General features: G+C 47.3%; 1 protein-coding gene across 1 annotated transcript in view; it reads right to left on the reverse strand.

The window, feature by feature from the left end:
- KIF13B (kinesin family member 13B) overlaps nt 1-19,481 on the reverse strand; it is a 212,894-nt gene extending 193,413 nt beyond the window's left edge. The window contains exon 1 of the mRNA XM_062212673.1: nt 19,350-19,481. Coding sequence (XP_062068657.1) covers nt 19,350-19,404 — 55 coding nt within the window. The 5' untranslated portion in view covers nt 19,405-19,481. The remainder of the gene's footprint in view (nt 1-19,349) is intronic.
- Nucleotides 19,482-20,072: the final 591 nt, after the last annotated feature.

The following is a 20,072-nucleotide window of genomic DNA, read 5'->3' on the forward strand; positions in this document are numbered from 1 at the left end:
CCTGACTGCTGTCATCAGCCTGGTCCAGACCTGGCTGTTGAAGCCATCTGGGGAGTGAACCAGTGGACAGAAGCTCTGTCTCTTGCTCACTTCCGCAATCTTCCCTGTTACACTGCCTTCTAAGCAAATAAATTTCTCCCTCCCTCCCTCCCCCTCCGCCTCTCTAACCGCCTTTCAAATAAATGATCTTAAAAAAAAAAAAAAAAAAAAAAAAAAGCTAAGACTGTATGTGATTCCCCTCACTTGAAATGTCCACAATAAGGACATCCACAGGGCAGAAACTAGATTAATGGTTGCCTGAGGCCAAGGAGTGACTGCTAATGGGTGTGGTTTTTCTTTTGAATATGAAGAAATTTTTCAAAAATTCATTGTGCTGATGATTGTACAACTGCAAGCATACTACAAACCACTGAATTGGCTGGGATGTAATTTTATCTCAATGTAGCTGTTAAAGTACAGGGCACATCGCGATTATGTTCTCCTATTATATTTTCTTGATCCTGTTGACCTTATTTCTGCTACAAATAAAGCTCTAAGGAAAGGAGCTGTCCTAGGCTAGAATCACTTTGTTTCCCAAAAGAACCTTGGTCAAATGTCAGTGTCATATGCATCCTAAGAGTATTTTCACTACTAGGAAAGGCAGGTTTTTTTTCTTCTTCTTGTCTTAGTTATCCAAGACAAATGCTCAAAAGCAAAACAAAACCTTTCCTTTCTGCACTGTCCACAACTCTTCTTCTATCAAGTATTCTACTTTCCTTCTCAAAGATGTATTTGAGAAGTACAAAGAAGCTAGTGGTCTTTTAGTTGAGATATTTTTCTTTCTTAAAAATAAAATATTAGTTTATCTTCACAATGGAAAGATAATTACAAATGCTCATCTATTTTATTTTGAAATAAAATCCACATGTTTTTCTAGCCACAACACAAGGCCACGAACTTCAGTTGAGATTTTTCAAGAGAATCAAACCAAAGCTTTAGAGCTATGTTTTACCTAGATATAGAGGGCAAACACGTTCCACCATGGTAAACTAGCATTAAAGCCTCTAATACTTTGTGTTTAAATTGACTATCACAGAAACCTGCAGCAGCACATGGCAACTCTTTTCAGTTTTACTTCTCCACTTCCTTAGGCCCAGCGATCAAGAAAGTGTGCAATCATCATCACTTGTTAGTACTCCTGCTTAACGGTATCTGACCATATCATATTGGCTGGCCCCTTACAGTCAGATCTATACTACTATACATTTGTATACTATCTATACAAATGCATTAGCAACTCTCCGGAAATTCCACTGTGACTCAGAATCCACTCTTACCACTCACCACAAAGTAGCTTTCTTGCAAGAACATTTAGTCTGAGCAGAGGAGCTGCACCTGCAGTTAGCACTACATGCTTCTAGAATGCATGCCTGAAAAGCCAGGTGTCAGTCAACAACTTCGCCCTACAATGACCTTCATTTTAAATTATCTTCAATGAAGGAAGACAAACATTTTCCTTCAATATTTGTATGTTCCTTCTTTATTCTCTTAACAGCTTCTCTATCACCTACCCCATGTGCATCATCAAATACCAGCAATAACCTGGATGCATTAAGTGGTATGATTACAAACTCAATCTCTGAAAAATCCTATACAATACCAAGAATCACCTAACGATGAATACACCTAACCTAAAGTCATCTTGTCCTAAATACGGCAACACTTAAAAATATTCCTTACCACTAACACTAATCAAAGATGTGTTTAGGGGCCGCCATTGCAGCAGAGTGTATTCAACTGCCACTTGCGATACCAGCAGCCCATGACAGAGTGCCGTTTCAAGTCCTGGCTGCTCCACTTCCAATCCAGCTCCCTACTAATGTACCTGGGAAGGCAGCAGAACAGGGACCGAGTACTTGGGCCCCTGCCACCCTCAAAGACACCAGGATGGAGATCCTGGTTCCTAGCATCCTCCTGGCCCAGACTCAGCTATTGCGACCATCCAGGGAATAAGCCAGCAAACGGAAGATCTTTCACTGGCTCACTCGCTCTCCCTCTCTGTCACTCTGCTTTTCGAATAAATAATATTTTTTAAAGATTTATTTATTTCAAAGACAGAGTTACAAAGAGAGGTAAAGCCAGAGAAAGAGAGAGAGGTCTTCTGGTTCACTCCCCAAATGGCCGCAACGGCTATAGCTGAGCTGATCCAAAGCCAGAAGCTTCTTCCAGATATCTCATGCGGGTGCAGGGGCCAAAGCAGTTAGGCCATCTTCTACCGCTTTCCCAGGTCACAGCAGAGAGCTGGATGGGAAGAGGAGCAGCACCCTTGAACCAGCACCCTTATGGGATGCCAGCACTGCAGGCCGGGGTTTTAACCCACTGCACCAAGTGCCAGCCCCAATAACTAAATCGCTACAAAAAAAAAAAAAAAATGGTGGTTAGTAAGCAAACAACTCCCCTCATTCTTTCAATTCTTTTATCAGGTCAACATTTATCAAACAGAATTTCCAATCTAACTCTGCTGATTGATCCATAGATACTAAGAGAAGGCTTTCTCCAAAACTGTTTAAAATATGTATGGGCAAAACGACTAGGAGGGGGCCAACGCTGTGGCGTAGCTGATAAAACAGGCACCTGCAGTGCTGTCATCCCATATGGGCACTGGTCTGAGTCCCGGCTGCTCCACTTCCAATCCAGCTCTCTGCTATGGCCTGGGAAAGCAGAAGACGGCCCAAGTTCTTGGGCCCCTGCACCTGACTGGGAGACCCAGAAGAATCCTGGCTCCTGGCTTCAGATTGGCACAGCTTCAGCTGTTTTGGTCATCTGGGGAATGAACCAGTGGATGGAAGACCTCTCTCTCTCTCTCTCTCTCTCCATCTCCCTCTCTGTAACTCTGCCTTTCAAATAAATGAATCTTAAAGAAAAAAAGATAACAAAGAATATTTTTTAAATAAATCTAAAACACACACACTCAAGGAAAAAAAAAAATAGATTTAAAGACTTAAAGGTGGGGCCGGTGCTGTGGCGCAGTAGGTTAATCCTCCGTCTGTGGCGCCAGCATCCCATAAGGGCACTGGTTCTAGTCCCAGCTGCTCCTCTTCCAATCCCACTCTCTGCTATGGCCTGGGAAAGTGCACCCACGTGGGAGACCAGGAAGAAGCAAATGGCTCCTGGCTTCGGATCAATGCAGCTCTCGCCATTTGGGGAGTGAACCAGTGAATGAAAGACCTTTCTCGTTGTCTCTCCCTCTCCTGTCTGTAACTACCTCTCAAATAAATAAATAAAATCTTAAAAAACAAGGGTCAGATATATGTAAAGCATTTTTTTTAAAGATTTATTTATTTGAAAAACAGAATTAAAGAGAGAGGTAGAGACAAAGAGAGGGGTCTTCCATCCACTGGTTCACTCCCCAGATGGCCACAATGGCCGGAGCTATGCCGATCTGAAGCCAGGAGCCAGGAGCTTCTTCCAGGTCTCCGACGCGGGTTCAGGGGCCCAAGGACTTGGGCCATCTTCTACTGCTATCCCAGGCCATAGCAGAGAGCTGAATAGGAAGAGGAGCAGCTGGGACTAGAATTGGCACCCACATGGGATGCCGGTGCTTCAGGCCAGGACGTTAACCTGCAGCACCACAGCACCGGCCCCTGAAAAGCATTTTCATACAAAATGCTATGGCCTGGGCCAGCGCTGTGGCATAGCAGGTTAAGCTGCTGCCTGTGGTGCCGGCATCCCATATGGGCACCGGTTGAAGTCCTGGCTGCTCCACTTCGGATCCAGCTCTCTGTGGCCTGGGAAAGCAATGGAAGATGGCCCAAGTTCTTGAGCTCCTGCACCTGTGTGGGAGACATGGAAGAAGCTCCTGGCTTCGGATCAGCACAGCTCTGGCCGTTGCAGCCAACTGAGGAGTGAACCAGCATATGGAAGACCTCTCTCTCCTCTCTCTCTTTGCCTCTACTTCTATGTGTAACTTTGACTTTCGCCGGCGCCGTGGCTCAACAGGCTAATCCTCCGCCTTGCGGCGCCGGCACACCGGGTTCTAGTCCCGGTCGGGGCACCGATCCTGTCCCGGTTGCCCCTCTTCCAGGCCAGCTCTCTGCTGTGGCCAGGGAGTGCAGTGGAGGATGGCCCAAGTGTTTGGGCCCTGCACCCCATGGGAGACCAGGATAAGCACCTGGCTCCTGCCATCGGAACAGCGCGGTGCGCCGGCCGCAGCGCGCTACCGCGGCGGCCATTAGAGGGTGAACCAACGGCAAAGGAAGACCTTTCTCTCTGTCTCTCTCTCTCTCTCTCACTGTCCACTCTGCCTGTCAAAAATAAAAAAAATAAAAAAAAAATAAAAAAATAAAAAACTTTGACTTTCAAATAAATAAATCATAACAAATAAAAATGCTATGGCCTAGTGGCATCCCCTACTGGAGTTGCCTGACTGCACCACAGATTACAGCTTCCTGGTAATATGCATTCTAGGAGAAAGAAGGTGATGGCTCAAGTAGTTTCCTCCTTGCCACCAATGTGAGAAACCTGGACTTGGACTTCGGCTCATGGCTTCTGCCTGGCCCAGCCCCAGCTGCTGTAGGCATTTGGGGAGTGAACCAACAGCAGCTGGAAGATCTGTGTCTCTGTCCCTCTCTCTGCTTTTAAATAAACTTTAAAATTTTTAATAAAAAATGCTACAGCTAACATACTCTGAAATATTATCAGTTGGTTGAATTCAATAATATTGTTACAAAATCCTAAATATAACACTTTCCACTGAAAACTTCTTACACTATAATGCTTAGGAAGCAAAACAGTACAAATTTAGGTCTTCAATTTAATCTGGGGGCTGGCGCTGTGGTGCAGCAGGTTAAAACCCTGGCCTGCAGCGCCAGCATCCCATGTGGGTGCAGGTTCGAGTCCTGGCTGCTCCTCTTCTGATCCAGCTCCCAACTGATGCATCTGGGAAAGCAGCAGAGAATGGCCCAAATCCTTGGGCCCCTGCATCCACGTGGGGGACCCAGATCAGCTCAGCTCCAGCCATTGTGGCCACCTGGGGAATGAACCAGCATATGGAAAACCTCTCTGTCTCTACCTCTCTCTGGAACTCTTTCAAATAAATAACTTTTGAAAAAGCTGTTATTTAAAAAAGTTTAATCTGAAAAAACTTAAAAACTTCCCACTACTGTAGCACATCAGGTTGAGCCTCCACCTGCAATGCCAGCATTCCATATTGGAACATCAGTTAAGAGCCCATACTCTGAGACCAGCATTGTGGCATAGCGGGTTAAGCCACTGCCTACAACACCGGCATCAGTTCGAGTCTCGGCTGCTCCACATCAGCTCTCTGCTGATGCATCTGGGAAAAGCAGCGAAAGATGGCCCAAGTCCTTGGGCCCCTGCCACCCATGTGGGAGACCTGGATGGAGTTCCAAGTTCCTGGCTTCAGCCTGGCCCAGCCCTTGTGGCCATCTGGGGAGTGAAGCAGAGAATGAAAGACAGCTCTCTCCTCTCTCCCTTTCTGCAGAATTCTTTCAAGTAAATAAATCTTACAAAAAAAAAGTAAAGTATCCCTGCTCTGTTCTCAATCCAGCTCCCTGCTAACATGCCTGGGAAGGCAGCAGAAGACAGCTCAAGTGTTTGGGCCCTTGCACCCACTTGGGAGACCCGGATGGAGTTCCACGTTCCTGGCTTTCACTTGGTGCAGACCCTGCTGTTGCAGCCATCTGGGGAGTGAACCAGCGGATGGAAGCTCACCTTCTCTGACTCTGTCACTCTGCCTTCCAAATAAAATAAATCTCTTAAAAATAAAAATAAAGATCTAAAAAATAAACATCTTCCTCTTAACTTGGAACAACTCTGAGACTAAAAGGTAAGGACCTAGTTGTTCCCACTGCCTCTGTAAAAACAGCACTAAAGTAAACCCATGTTCGCAACAGCCAAAGCAGGAAGCAGCCCAAGCGTCCGTGGACAAAGGAATGGATAAACAGAATGTGGCACACGCACACACGGAAACATTATTCTGTCTTGAAAAGAAGTTCCGGTGCCTGCTACAATACGGATAAACCTTGAAAACAAGCCAGTAACCAAAGGACAAATACCGCACAATTATACTTCCAGTGGTCAGTCAGGAGTGCTGGTTACCACGGATCAGGGGAAGAGGCAATGGAGAAGTTATCACTCAGTAATGGAGTGTCAACCCTGCAATATGAAAAGTGTCCTCAATATGGCTGACAGTGACAGTGACACACCAATGTGAACATATTTTAAAAATGCTATGGATGGGCCGGCGCCGCGGCTCACTAGGCTAATCCTCTGCCTTGCGGTGCCGGCACACCGGGTTCTAGTCCCGGTCGGGGCACCAATCCTGTCCCGGTTGCCCCTCTTCCAGGCCAGCTCTCTGCTGTGGCCCGGGAGTGCAGTGGAGGATGGCCCAAGTGCTTGGGCCCTGCACCCAGGAGAAGCACCTGGCTCCTGCCTTCGGATCAGCGCGGTGCGCTGGCTGCAGCGCGCCTACCGCGGCGGCCATTGGAGGGTGAACCAACGGCAAAAGGAAGACCTTTCTCTCTGTCTCTCACTGTCCACTCTGCCTGTCAAAAAAAAAAAAAAAAAAAGCTATGAATGGCTGGCACCGCGGCTCAATAGGCTAATCCTCCACCTGTGGCACCAGCATACCAGGTTCTAGTCCCGGTTGCTCCTCTTCCAGGCCAGCTCTCTGCTGTGGCCCGGGAGTGCAGTGGAGGATAGCCCAAGTGCTTGGGCCCTGCACCCGCATGAGAGACCAGGAGAAACACCTGGCTCCTGGCTTTGGATCGGCGCGGTGCGCCAGCCGCAGCACACCGGCCACGGCGGCCATTGGGGGGTGAACTAACAGAAAAAAGGAAGACCTTTCTGTCTGTCTGTCTCTCTCACTGTCCACTCTGTCTGTCCAAAAAGAAAATGCTATGGAACTATGTACTTCCAAAAGTTAAAAATCATAAGTGTGTGTATTTCAGCACAATTTTAAAAAACACTAAATATATATCATAACAGATAACACAATTTATTCCTAGTGAAGCCTAAAATAATGACTTAATTAGTACTATGTGTAAAAACAAATTAAAAACCAGAGTGATCTTAAAGTGAACTTTAAGTTTATATGATGACTAATCAAGCCTCACAATACCCAAAACAACAAATGCTTTGATGTATCCATGAGTCTTTAAGAAAAAAGAGGATAAGAAGAAATTTACTCCAATAACATTAAAGATCCCTATTACAAGTATTTCCCAAACAGGATCCATTTCCAGGTCAAATTCCTCATGATGAAAATTAAAATATCAACAGCTGATAAATTGGCTTATTCAGCCACCCTATTAGTCAGCTTGTAAAGTGAGCAGTAATTTGAAACAAGTCTTTCTTCAATGTACAAATCAGCTATGGCTCTCACCCCAGTGACATCATAGAAAACACGGGCAGGGCCTGGTAGACTCCCTTTATATAACTCATGTTCCATCTGGGAAGTGCATCATCCCTGTGAAAACAAAACAAATCTGAGGTGTCCATTTAGTAATCTGCTTTTCTAATTCTCTCAAAAGTTAATTTCCAAACCAGATCTGCTAATCGGAATCACAGATGTACCTTCCTTTACCTACCAATCACTTTCCTAAAAAAGCTAACTATAACTTACTCTTACATTCACTGGCGTCTATTTTTTTTTTTTTTTAAGATTTATTTCTTTGAAAGTCTCTTACAGAGAGAGGGAGAAATCGATCTTCCATCTGCTGGTTCACTCCCCAAATGGCTACAATGGCCAGGGCTGGCCAGGCCAAAGCCAAGAGTCTAGAACTTCATTTGGATCTCCCACATGGGTGCAGGGGCCCAAACATGTGGACTATCTTCTGCTGCTTTCCCACATGCATTAGCAGGGAGCTGGATCGAAGTGGAGTGGAGCAGCCAGCACTCAGCCTGCACCCATTCAGGATGCCGGCATCGCAGGCAGCAGCTTAACCCACTCCACTATGACACCAGCCCCTAAAGTCTATTTTTAAAAGAAAGAAATTATTTGTGTGATTTACTTTCTAATTAAATTGTGGAACTTGCACATTATACATGGTCCTATTTCCAACTAATTTCTGTCACATACATGTCCATGTATGTTCATAAAAATCAAATATGCATCACTAATATTTCATGTACCAAAGACTTGTTTTCCCAATTGGAATGTAAGATTCTTTTCGGCACAGAGAAAACAGCTCATACTTTTTTGCTTATAAGTTGCTTCAGATCTCTGTTTTTTATTGAGGTATGCCAACCCCGGAAGAAAAACAAGTAATGTAAGTCAAGTCAAGTTAATCTTTTCCTTTCTAGAAAAATATGCCAAATTTCATAATCACTACTTTTACTTTTACCAGTAAACACAAAAACCTAGTAAATAAGTAGAAAAATATAACTCAGTTCTAATGTGGCTAAAGACTGAAGGAATAAAAGAATACAGAAGATGGGTATCAGAAGAGAAAGTGATATCACAATGTGAAAATAATCAAAAATTATCTTATGACTTAAAAATGTGCATACTCAAGAAACTAACCAACTTCAGCAGACTAGCAAATAGGTATTCAAAAACCTGTGAGGTGGCCAGCGCTGTGGCATACGTAGGCTAAGCCTCCACCTGCAGTGCCAGTTCATGTCCTGGCTGCTCTTCTTCAGATCCATCTCTCTGCCTATGGCCTGGGAAAGCAGTAGAAGATGGCCCAAGTCCTTAGGCCCCTGGACTCACATGATAAACCCAGAAGAAGCTCCTGGCTTCCAGCTTCAGTTCAGCTCAGCTCCGGCCATTGCAGCCATTTGGGGAGTGAACCAGTGAATGGAAGATGAAGATCTCTCTCTCTCTCTCTCTCTCTCTCTCTCTCTCTGTAACTCTACCTCTCAAATAAATGTTTTTTAAAATTTTTAAAGAAAAAAACTCCTAAGGCAGGAATGGGCCTTTACCCTAGCGGTCAAGATGCTAAGACTCCGGGATCTCCTATCAGAGTGCCTGGGTTTGCGTCCCAGCGCTGCCTGTCAAAGCACACTCTGGGAAGCAGCAGTGGAGATGGCTCAAGAAACTAGGTTCTGGCCACTCCCACAGGTGACCTAGATTGAGTCCCCACCTTCTAGTTCCAGTCCCAGCCAAATCCTGGCTATTGGGGGCCTTTGGAGAGTGAACCACTACTTGGGAGCACATTCTCCCCCACCTCACATCTGTCTCAAAAATTAAAATCACTGGCCTTTTTGGAAAAATATATACTTTTTAAAAAAACAAAAACTTGTAAGGCACAACTAGAATAGCCAAAACATTTTTTTTTGACAGGCAGAGTTAGACAGAGAGAGAGACAGAGAGAAAGGTCTTCCTTTTTCTGTTGGTTCACCCCTCAAGTGGCCGCTATGACCGGCGTGTTGCGGCTGGCGTGCTGCGCTGATCCAAAGCCAGGAGCCAGGTGCTTCTCCTGGTCTCCCATGTGGGTGCAGGGCCCAAGGACCTGGGCCATCCTCCACTGGGCCACAGCAGAGAGCTGGACTGGAGGAGGAGCAACCGGGACAGAATCCGGCACCCGAACCGGGACTAGAACCCGGAGCACCCGCACTGCAGGCGGAAGATTAGCCTAGTGAGCCACGGCGACAGCCAGGCAAAACAATCTTAAATAGAAAAAGTTACAGGAGCCAACACTGTGGCATAGCGGGTAAAGCCACTGCCTGCGATGCCAGCATCTCATATGGGCACCAGTTTGTGACCTGCCTGCTCCACTTTGATCCAACTCCCTGTTAATGCGCCTGGGAAAGCAGTGGAAGATGGTCCAAGTCCCTGGGCCCCGGCACCTACATGGAGACCCAGAGGAGGCTCCTGGACCCTGGTTTCAGCCTGGCCCAGCCCCAGTCATTGTGGCTATCCAGGGAGTGAATCAACAGATCTCGATCTTGATCTCTCTCTCTGTGTGTATGTATGTGTGTGCATGTGTGTGCATGTGTGTGCATGTGTGTATGTGTGTATGTGTGTGTGCATGTGTGTGCGTGTACGTGTGTGTACGTGTGTATGCCTTCCTCTCTGTGTAACTCTGCCTTTCAAATAAATAAATCTTCAAAAAAAAAAAAAAATGTTGGAGGACTTACACTCCCCATTTTCAAAACTTACTACAAAGCTACAATTACAAAAGAATATGGCACAAAGTATAGAAAGATAAAAATACAGACCAATAGAACACAATACATAGATCAATGCAATAGAATTCAGAGCCCAGATATACATTATTAAGCCTATGGCTAACTGATAGCTGACAAGGATGTCAAGACAATTGTTTGGGGGGGAAACATTTTAACAAATGGTGCAGGGACAACCAGGATATCCTCCTACAAAAGAATGAAGCTGCATCCCTACTACCCACCACATTCAAAAATAAATGCCAGGGCTTTGTGCCCCAGCAGGCTAAGCTTTTGCTCACAACACTCACATTCCATGAGTACTGGTTTGGGCCTCTATCTGATTCAGGTTCCTATTAATGCATCTTGGGAAGCAGTAGATGAAAGTTCAAGTGTTTGAGTCCCTGCTTCCCACATGGGAGACCCAGATGGAGTTGCAGGCTCCTGCTCCAGCCTTGGTCATTACAGGCATTTGGGGAATGAACTAACAGATGAAGATCAGTCAATCTCTCTGCCACTCTGTTTCAAGCAGATGAAAATAAACATTTAAAATAATTAATGCCAAGTGGAGCAATTATTTCTAACAACAAAAAACAAAAGGATTTGAATAAAGATCTCTCCAAACATATACAAATAACCAAAATGGAGATGAAAGGTGCTCAACTTTATCCTTCAGAGAAATGTGAATCACAACAATGAGATTCTACTGACTTATACTCCCTAGGATGGCAATAGTAAAACAGAGAAATAAACAACAAGTATTGGAGAAATCACATATTGCAAATGGGAATGTAAACCAGTACAGATCCTCAAAGTTGGAATGCCTGCACCCCATATCGGAGTGCCTGGGTTCAAGCCTGGCTCCACTCCCAGTTCTAACTTCCTGCTAACCTGTACCTTGGTGGCAGCAGATGACTCAACTGTCTCTGCCACCCACATGAGAAACCTGGCTTTTGCCTGACCCAGCCCAGGATGTTGCAGACATTTGGGGACTGAATCAGTGGGTGGGAGTTCTTGGTCTCGCTTCACCTCTCAATTAAGTAAACTTTTAAAGTAGCCAATTTTTCAATAGTTAGCGTTACTATATCGCCCAGCAATTTCACTATGTATATGCATACCCATGTAAAATGAAAATATTGTCCAAAATCTTGCACATCGATGTTCACAATAGCCACAAAATGGAAGTCAAATGCCCATCAACTGCTGAACAGATGAACACGTGTGGCTCATCCACATAACTGAATATTATTCAGCTGTAAGGAGGATAAGGTATTGATGCATACTACAACATGGACAAACCCTGATTATGTAAAGTGAAGGAAGCCTGACAGAAAAGCCTACAGATTATATGATTCCATTTAGAAGAAACACCCACTAAGCAAATCCAGAGAGACCCAAAGCAGATTAGCAGTTGCCAAGACCTGAGGCAGGAGGGAAGAGTGTGGCTGCTGAAGGTGCAGGGTTTCTCTCTGGAGGGACGAAAATGTTCTGGAACTGGACAGCAGTGGTGGCTGCACATCCCTGTTAAAAGCCACTGGATGGGTACATTTTTGTATAGGAATTACATCTAAAAAAAAGAAAAAAATGTGGAAGGAATAATCCCGCTACCTTCAATAACTGTGAAATACACTCAAGAGTCCTTCAACTACCTTTCCAAACACTGCCTGGAAAATCCCAGCTCACCCCAGCTCTTCTCACTTCCCAGTACCTCCCAATCTACCTCAGCAAGCACACTAAGTCCTCCGGGTCTTCCCATTGTGTACGGGTCTTCCCACTGTGTACGTATCCTCTTCCATGTCTCCAAACCTCCCTCTCCAACAGGCCTCAAACATCCCCTAGACTTTGGAGGAGAAAGGGCAGAAGGTCTGGAGGCCTGACCCTAGGCCTCCAGACACACTCTTCACCCTTCCCTTCCACACACAGCTACCTTAAGGGATGCTCACGGAGACACAGTGACCCCACACACCTTCGACCCTGGCCACTACTAACACCCCTACACGAATGGACTCATTTCACTGAAACAGCTCTGAAAATGACCACAGACTCGCATGGTGCCGAATGCCTGGGCCCTGTCAGCACTAGCCATGCTGGCCACTGCTGTGACAGCTGACTGCTGCCCTTCATTCCTGGACACATTCTTCCTCCCAGGGCTTACCAAACATTGCCCAATTCTCCTTCTCCCTCCTTGGCCTCTGCAACTGTCTCCTTCACACACCGCTTCATTTCAAGCTCTATCTTCGACCTGTGGGAATGATTCCTAAATCTCTAGGCATCTCGAGGCCCTTTGTTTCAGATGCCTATGCAAAACAGCCTCCTGGGCTCCATTCAGACACCTCAAACTCACCAGCTCTGCCGAGCTCCTTCCAGCCACGCGCTGGGTCTTGTTCACACTTGCAGACGCAGTACAAGGCACGTGATGAGCGCAGACTGAAAACTGCTGAGCACGCAAGAGTAGAACTCCTCTTTTCCCAGACTTCCACCCCAAAACCTGCTCTGATCTCAGTTAATTAATGACACCAGCACTCATATCATCATCTAACTCAGAAACTGCAGTGGACTGTCTGAGCTCAGTATTCCTTAAATGCAACACAAAACCCCCGAGTTTGTGGGGCATCCATCTGGACTCCCCACGCCACCCCATGGGATGATGCGGAGACCAGGAGAGCTGCTCCTGCTGCTTGTCATGTCACCCTCAAGTCCCACCCCTTCTTCTCACCTTTCCCTTGTTAAATTTCCTTTCAACTTTTCTTCATGGACTTGAAACACAGGTATACACACAGACAGATCTCCCATTCATTGGTTTGCTCCTCAGATGCCCACAACAGCCAAGACAGAGACAGGCTAAAGTCAGGAGGCAAAAATTCAATCCCAGTCTCCCACATGGGTGGCCTTGAGCTATCATCTGTTGCCTCCCAGGGTGCACATTTGCAGGAAGCTGGAATGAAGAGCAGAGCCAGGACTGGAACCCAGCAGTGCAATATGGGATGCAAATGTCCCAAGCAGTGGCTTAACCGCTGCACCAAATACCTGCTCAACCACCCTCGTGTCCTCAATTCATAATTCACTGTCACTGTGTAGTCTGTTCTTATAAATTCACACCTGTGCATCTCATTACCAACAAAACTCCAAGTTCCCTTGGTCAAAGATCACGACAAGCTTCTAGTTATTCTGAAAATCTAAAATGCAAACCCTGAAAGTTATGTACTTTTATGTCAAGACTGCAAGATGCCTTTGAGAACCACCATGCCCAACACAGCAGTAAAAGCACACATGCCATTCAGAGTCCAGGTTCATCCTGGCTATGTCATTCTGGGACCACAACCTTCCTTAGATGCCACTCAATGGAAATTTTCAACTACCTTTCAAAGTTGAATCTGAAGAATAAGATAATGTATACAAAGCACTGAGCTCTGTAGCACACAGCACAAAGCTCTCAAAAAATGATTTTTTTCTTTAGTCAACACTATCGAACTGAATGGACAAATGAATGGCATTTTGTACAGGCACCTCCGACCCCAGAGTGAAAGCTCAGCACAGCTGGGCTACGGAGCTGCGTTCGGGGCCGAGTCTCACAGACTTCCCCACTGCACTGCCAGAGCACACTGCTCATCTTCGCCAAGTCTTCCTCAAGAGCCCACTCTGCCAAAGACAAGGAAATCGAATCACCAAGCATGGAGATCAATAAATCCACGTCCACTCAATTTCTCTTTAAGTAATAGCTTTGTCCGTGGCTTCTCCCATCTTCAAAACTTAAAAAGTGGAGAAGTCACACACTAGTCATCAGCTTCTGGAGCCGAGAGGGCAAGTTACTAGCGATTCAACAGAACTGTATTTTGTGTTATGAACCTGCACCTCTGGCCCTCCGTGTATGAATCCCAACTTCAGCCACTGGGTTGGCAATAGAAACAAAACAGCACTGCAGCACATGTGTGCCTCACTGCCCCAGCAGATCATGCAGAAGCTGGTCAAACAAGTATCTTCTGTCTTACCAAATGCTGTCAGAAATGTCCATCCTTCCTCACCCAGAGCTCCACATCCGTCAGTGATTTCTGAGAAGGCTGGAGAATCCCCGAGAGCCCCAGGGCACCTCGCCCTCCCAGCCCCTTCACTTCCTAAGGATCACTACTTTCCACTGGCGGCCGGGTTCGCAAGCTTCCTCCCCCGTGCTCTGTTCTACCTTGAATTTCCTTCCCTGCTGATTGACTCCGACCAGCCTCCTCAGGCTTCTTAGCCGCATTGTCACTATAAGCTTGAATTCTTGCCTGGCTCTGCCTGGAATCTGTCACCCACCTAGGTTTCCGATCCTGTTCAGAGACCTGCCCATCTGTCCTTTGTGTGTGTCAGGCCTACACAGAGCGCCACACGGAGCCGCCCTAAGTCCAGACTCCCGGCCCAGCTATCGGCGAGGGTGCCCTGCAATGTGCCTGACCTTTCTCCTGCCATCCTTCTCTTGTCAATCGCACAGAATATTCCTTTCTGGCAGGCCAACCTTGTGCTGTTGCCTAAACTTGCCTTGCTTGTTCCTTATCTCCGTGTCTTTGCTCTCAGGCCATACTTCCTCCTCATAGAAGCAGTGTTCTCCCCTCCCCTCCCCTCCCAACACCCATTCCTTCAAATCAGAAGATGCCTTCCCGGAGTCCTGCCTAATCCCCAGGCCTCTAGGTATCTCTGGCTCTGAATTCCTGTACTTCCGGTCACTGCACTGGCACTCCACTGGCACTTTGTAACCTGCAGTTTGCTGTGCTTGTTTACCTCTTCATCTTATCTCTGCACAGGAAGCTCATTTCCTCATGGCCTGAGCCCCACAGCACACTTAGAAAACCTGAACAAATACCAGGCAACATGCAGGAGGTTTTCAGGAAATAAAAACCCTCCCAATAATCGTTTTCATGATTCTGTATACATTTTCACAGCGTTAGAATCATACTAGCAGAGTCAACCACCGTCACACGTTCAGTTTCACAATCGGCTTTTTCCACTAACGCAGCAAAGTCGTCTTTGGTGCTACATGATTTTGAGAGTCATCCTTTTTAATGGCTATATAATAGTCCCTCCTACACTGACATACACTGCCCATGATTTATTGACTCAGACACTATTGCATAAGTCTTTGTGTCTTTCACTGCATCCAGTATGATAAAATGCAGACTAAACTATTGAGAAATGCCTGCCGAAATAAATGTATGGGCTGTGCTTCCTAATAAATGACATAACCTATTCACCGTCTCTTGCTAATCCAACTTCTGGTGTAATTTTCTGGTTCCATCCCTTTAGGCCAGATAGGTAACAAAGATATTTTCCCACTTTTATACAGCTTACTTACTCTCTAAATTAATATAATAGACTTAAACGCGGGCAGTCCCTTGAGGAAAGACAATAAAATCTCCTACTGACGATAAGCTGGACGGCTGGCAGGCATTCCATAAAAATGCTCACTTACCTAATAAATATTTTCTAAACCACCTAAAGTTATAGAACAAACTCCTGAAAAGGAGAGTGTCACTGATCTGACTATTAGCATCAATGATGCTTGTAAAACTTGCAGCTCAATTAATGATGACATGGGTTAATAATGCATGAGAAGCGCGTTCTGTCCGGGACACAGCAACACACAGCTGCCCCAGCGATAGGAAAAGGCAAACAGTATCTGCAAATACAACTTCCAAGATCTCGTGACAAAGGAGGTTTTTACTCCTCTGGCTGTTTAGCTTATCATTTCAGATGAAGACAACAATAAAGGTTGTAATATTATAAGCATGTGAAACTACACATGCATGTCAGCAAACTGGGATGGAAATTAGAAAAGCTGTGAGAATGGAAGGATGTAGGAGGATTTTTTCCTTTTATTTTCTGCTTTGATAGTATGTCAAAATGTATAACTAGAAACATATTCCTGAAAAACTAGCCATTATAATTTTTTTAAAAGATTTATTTACTTATTTGAAAGGCACAGTTACAGAGAGGCAGATGCAGAGAGAGAGAGAAAGAGAGAGAGAGAGGTCTTCCATCTGCTGATTCACTCCCCAGATGGCCGCAATGGCCAGAGCTGCGCCAATCCGAAGTCAGGAGCCAGGAGCTTCTCCTGGGTCTCCCACACGGGTGCAGGTGCCGGAGGACTTGGCCCATATTCTACTGCTTTCCTAGGCCATAGCAGAGAGCTGTATCTGAAGAGAAGCAGCTGAGGCCGGTGCCGTGGCTCACTAGGCTAATCCTCCGCCTTGCGGCGCCGGCACCCAGGGTTCTAGTCCCGGTAGGGGTGCTGGATTCTGTCCCGGTTGCTCCTCTTCCTGTCCAGCTCTCTGCTGTGGCCCGGGAGTGCAGTGGAGGATGGCCCAAGTGCTTGGGCCCTGCACCCTCATGGGAGACCAGGAGAAACACCTGGCTCCTGGCTTCGGATCAGTGCGGTGCGCTGACCACTGCACGCCGGCTGTGGCGGCCATTGGGGGGTGAACCAACAGAAAAAGGAAAACCATTCTCTGTCTCTCTCTGTCACTGTCTAACTCTGCCTGTCAAAAAAAAAAAAGAAAGAAAGAAAGAAAGAGAGAGAGCAGCAGCAGCTGGGACTGGAACCAGCACCCATATGGAATGCCAGCCTTGCAGGCAGCAGCTTTACCTACTGTGCCACAGCACCAGCCCCCAATATAACCCTTATAATTAAATTCAATATTATTGAATTTGGGCTAACAATTAATGCTCAAATAACTAAGTTCCCCAAGCACAAGTACAGTTTAACAAAAAGGCTGAAGCACTCTTACTTTCATGATAAATGGTAAATAGCAAGCCAATCAACCAGCATAAAACTCAGACCTAAATTCAATCAGACACAGAATGCCATGAAAAACTTAGGGATACAGCAGAGGTTGCTGGGAAATGTCAGACTTTCCTCAAAAGATGGATAATGCGATTCCAAATACTAGAATCTACACAGCAAAACTATACATCACAGTAACCCATGCTCACAACCCCTCTCATCTGTGAAGAGTCATTTCCAAGGTTGCTTCCTGCATTTACGGGCTATGGTAGCAACAATTAGGCCCAAAATTCATTATGTGCCATAATTATATGCTACGACTTACTATATTGATTTCCCCAGAAGTAATAACTGTCCAAAGTAATTGATCTTGTCAAAATTCCCAGAAAGGAAAGTGGTTCTGTTTCAGGTTTTTGGTACAAACTACAGACTAACCCAAAAGTCACTGGCTCCAGAAGGTCACTACTCTGTCTCCCATAACAACATCTACACCGACATCAACACCACTTCACGACCAACCAGAAGAGCCCATTTTAATTATGCACGTTAATCACAGAAAGAAGGAATCCTGTGCGTGTCAGGGTGTGTGAGGCCCAGGTGAGGGCCACCAAGAACACGGAGGCGCAATTTACCACAAACGATGTACTTCTACTTACAGAAGAATGAAGTCGCACGTGAACACGGGTTTTAAGCTGACTTCAACCCAAGCCACGGCTACTCTCCACTGCCCAGCTGAAACTATTCTCTGCACACCTCTGAGAGGCTAACGGCTGTTACCCTCTTATCAGCGGCAACTTACAAGTGCGGTCATTTCCCTCCAAAAATGAAACTGATGGGGAAAACGAGAGGGGAAGGGGAAGGGCTCTGAAGTCTGGAATCCGGCTCTTTGTGTGCTGGTTGGTTGGCGCTGCCTCTTTTTAGCACTGACATTTCCAAGATTTGTTGTGAAAAGAAAATTCTAAGAATGTGCTGAAACCATCCTTTCAGAATCAATTCCCAGATATGTTGTTTGTCATCCTCTGGGTTTTTTTTCTTAAACAAATCACCGAGATGGAAGAAATCCGAAGTGAACAAAGATACCTGCTTCAGGTAAAACCTGAAGCTTCCGAAAACTTCCAAGGATCCATTTAAATGGCTTCATTTTGTCAGAGTGTGGAAGCAGTGAGGCAAAAGCTGAAGACCCCAATCTTGCCTAGCTGACGACTTAAAGTAATTAAGTGCTTAGGAAAAAACTCCCCTGACGGCCTTCAGCAACTGTAGCAGGAACAGGTGGAAAAACCTAAGACAGGAGACAGCTCCAAGAAAGAAACCAACTTCCACAAGTCAGCCCAGCCACGCATCTGTCAACTTGTATAGCTCAATATACACACAAGAGAGCAAAGAAAAAGGAAAACCTGTCGCTTCTACATAAAATTAACACTTGATTTTGAACAGAGAAGTTGCAAAACAAAAAGACAGCTTGGAAAATGACTCGGATATCTACAACCGATTCCGATGCACTGCAAAGTCGCCTCCTGGGCCTACACCAGGGATTCCCCCAATGACATGACCTTGAAGGGAAAGTGCCTTCTAATGTATTATCTCAGAGTAACTCGCCCCGCCACCCTCCAGCCAAGTATCCAAACCAAGACCCAGCCCACCTCCTCGACACTCCATTTGACTCTCGAAAGATGATTTAAATGTCCTCGGCTTATCTGCTTTCTCTACCCTCCCTAAAGACTTAAGAGAATGTCTGAGAGATACAATTTCACAAGAATCTTGGCACCTAAACTATTTATTGTTGCGAGATGACGAATACGACTTCAAGCAAAGACAAAAGTTTCTCAACAGTCCATGCCAAAAAGGCATCCTTTTACACCTGAGCCTCATCAAAGCGCAGTATTAACTTCCCAACTCTTTAAGTCCGTCCAGGTTAAAGCAATACAAAGTGGAAAAAAAAGAAGAAGGAAAAAAAAAAAAAAAAAAACAAGAGGAAGACTGTACTCGAGTGCCTCCTCCGGAGCGGTCAGCCCCACTCCCTGCCATTTTCCCTGCGGCGGGACACCGAAGTGCGGGGCCGGGCAGAGACGCGGGGTCCCGGGGCAGGCACGAGAGGGGCCCGGGCCGCGGTGACAGCTGGCGGGGGACCTGGCGAGGGACCAGCCGAGGGAGAGGGCACGGGGAAGCCGGGCGGGATCCGAGCAGAAACGAGGAAGCGCGTCGGGGGCGCCCTCCCGGGCGGGCAGGGACGCGACGGGGGCTAAAGGGCGCCAGGCGGGGCGGAGCGGGGCGGCCGGCGGAAGGGCAGCGGGGAGCGGGGCGGCCCAGGAGCGGGGCCCGCGGCCCCCCGGGACCGGCCGGCGGGGGGGGGGGCGCAGGCGCGACGCCTCGGGGCGCCCCGCCGCCGACTCCAGGGGCGGGGCCGGACGGACCCCCCACGGCGGCCGAGGGACCGGAGCGCCAGGCACCTGCCACCTCCGCCGCGCGGCCCGGCGGGCTGCGCTCTCACCTCGTCGGTTCATGGGCCGGACCCGCACCGCCACTTTCACTTTGGAGTCTCCCATGCTGCTGCCGCCGCCGAACCTCTCGCTCGGCTTCCGTCTGCCGCGGCCACCGGGCAACTCTTCGGGGCTGACCCGGCGGGAGGGGGCCGCGGGCGGAGGGGCGTGCACGGGGGGCGGGGCCTGGAGCCGGGGCGGGGCAGACGCGAGGTTGGGGCGCACCGCGCTACCTGACGGGATTTGTAGTCGCTGAGGGCCGGCGTGGGCGGAGCGGCGGCCGAGGGGCTCCGGCGGGAAAACTCCCGGCGTGCGCCGCTCCCTGGAACTTGGAGTCAGCGGCTGGGGCTTTTGAAAATGCCTTTTTTCTACAACTTTCTTACTCTCGCGATTAGTATGGAGACGTAACTGTGGAGGGGCCCCTGCTACCGCTCATGCTTGTTCCCTGCCAACCGAGCTTAGTGGTTGAGCGCTTGGCTCAAGTGATGTCCTCTGCTGGATGACCCTCCCGGCCTTGTGTTCTGAACTTGTCCTTCAAGACAAGTTAAAAGTCACTTCCGGGGCAGGCATTTGGCGGAGCGGGTCAGACGCCACAGTCCCAGGGTTCTGGTGTTGCTGGGCTCCCAGTTCCAGCTTCCTGCTAGCGTGCACCCCGGAGGCAGCTGCCACAAACCAGGGAGACCCAGCTCCTAGCCCTGGCTCCTCCTGGCCTTGGCCCGACCCAACCCGGGGCT

This window comes from Lepus europaeus, chromosome 16 (assembly GCF_033115175.1).
Source record: "Lepus europaeus isolate LE1 chromosome 16, mLepTim1.pri, whole genome shotgun sequence".
Taxonomy (NCBI): domain Eukaryota; kingdom Metazoa; phylum Chordata; class Mammalia; order Lagomorpha; family Leporidae; genus Lepus; species Lepus europaeus.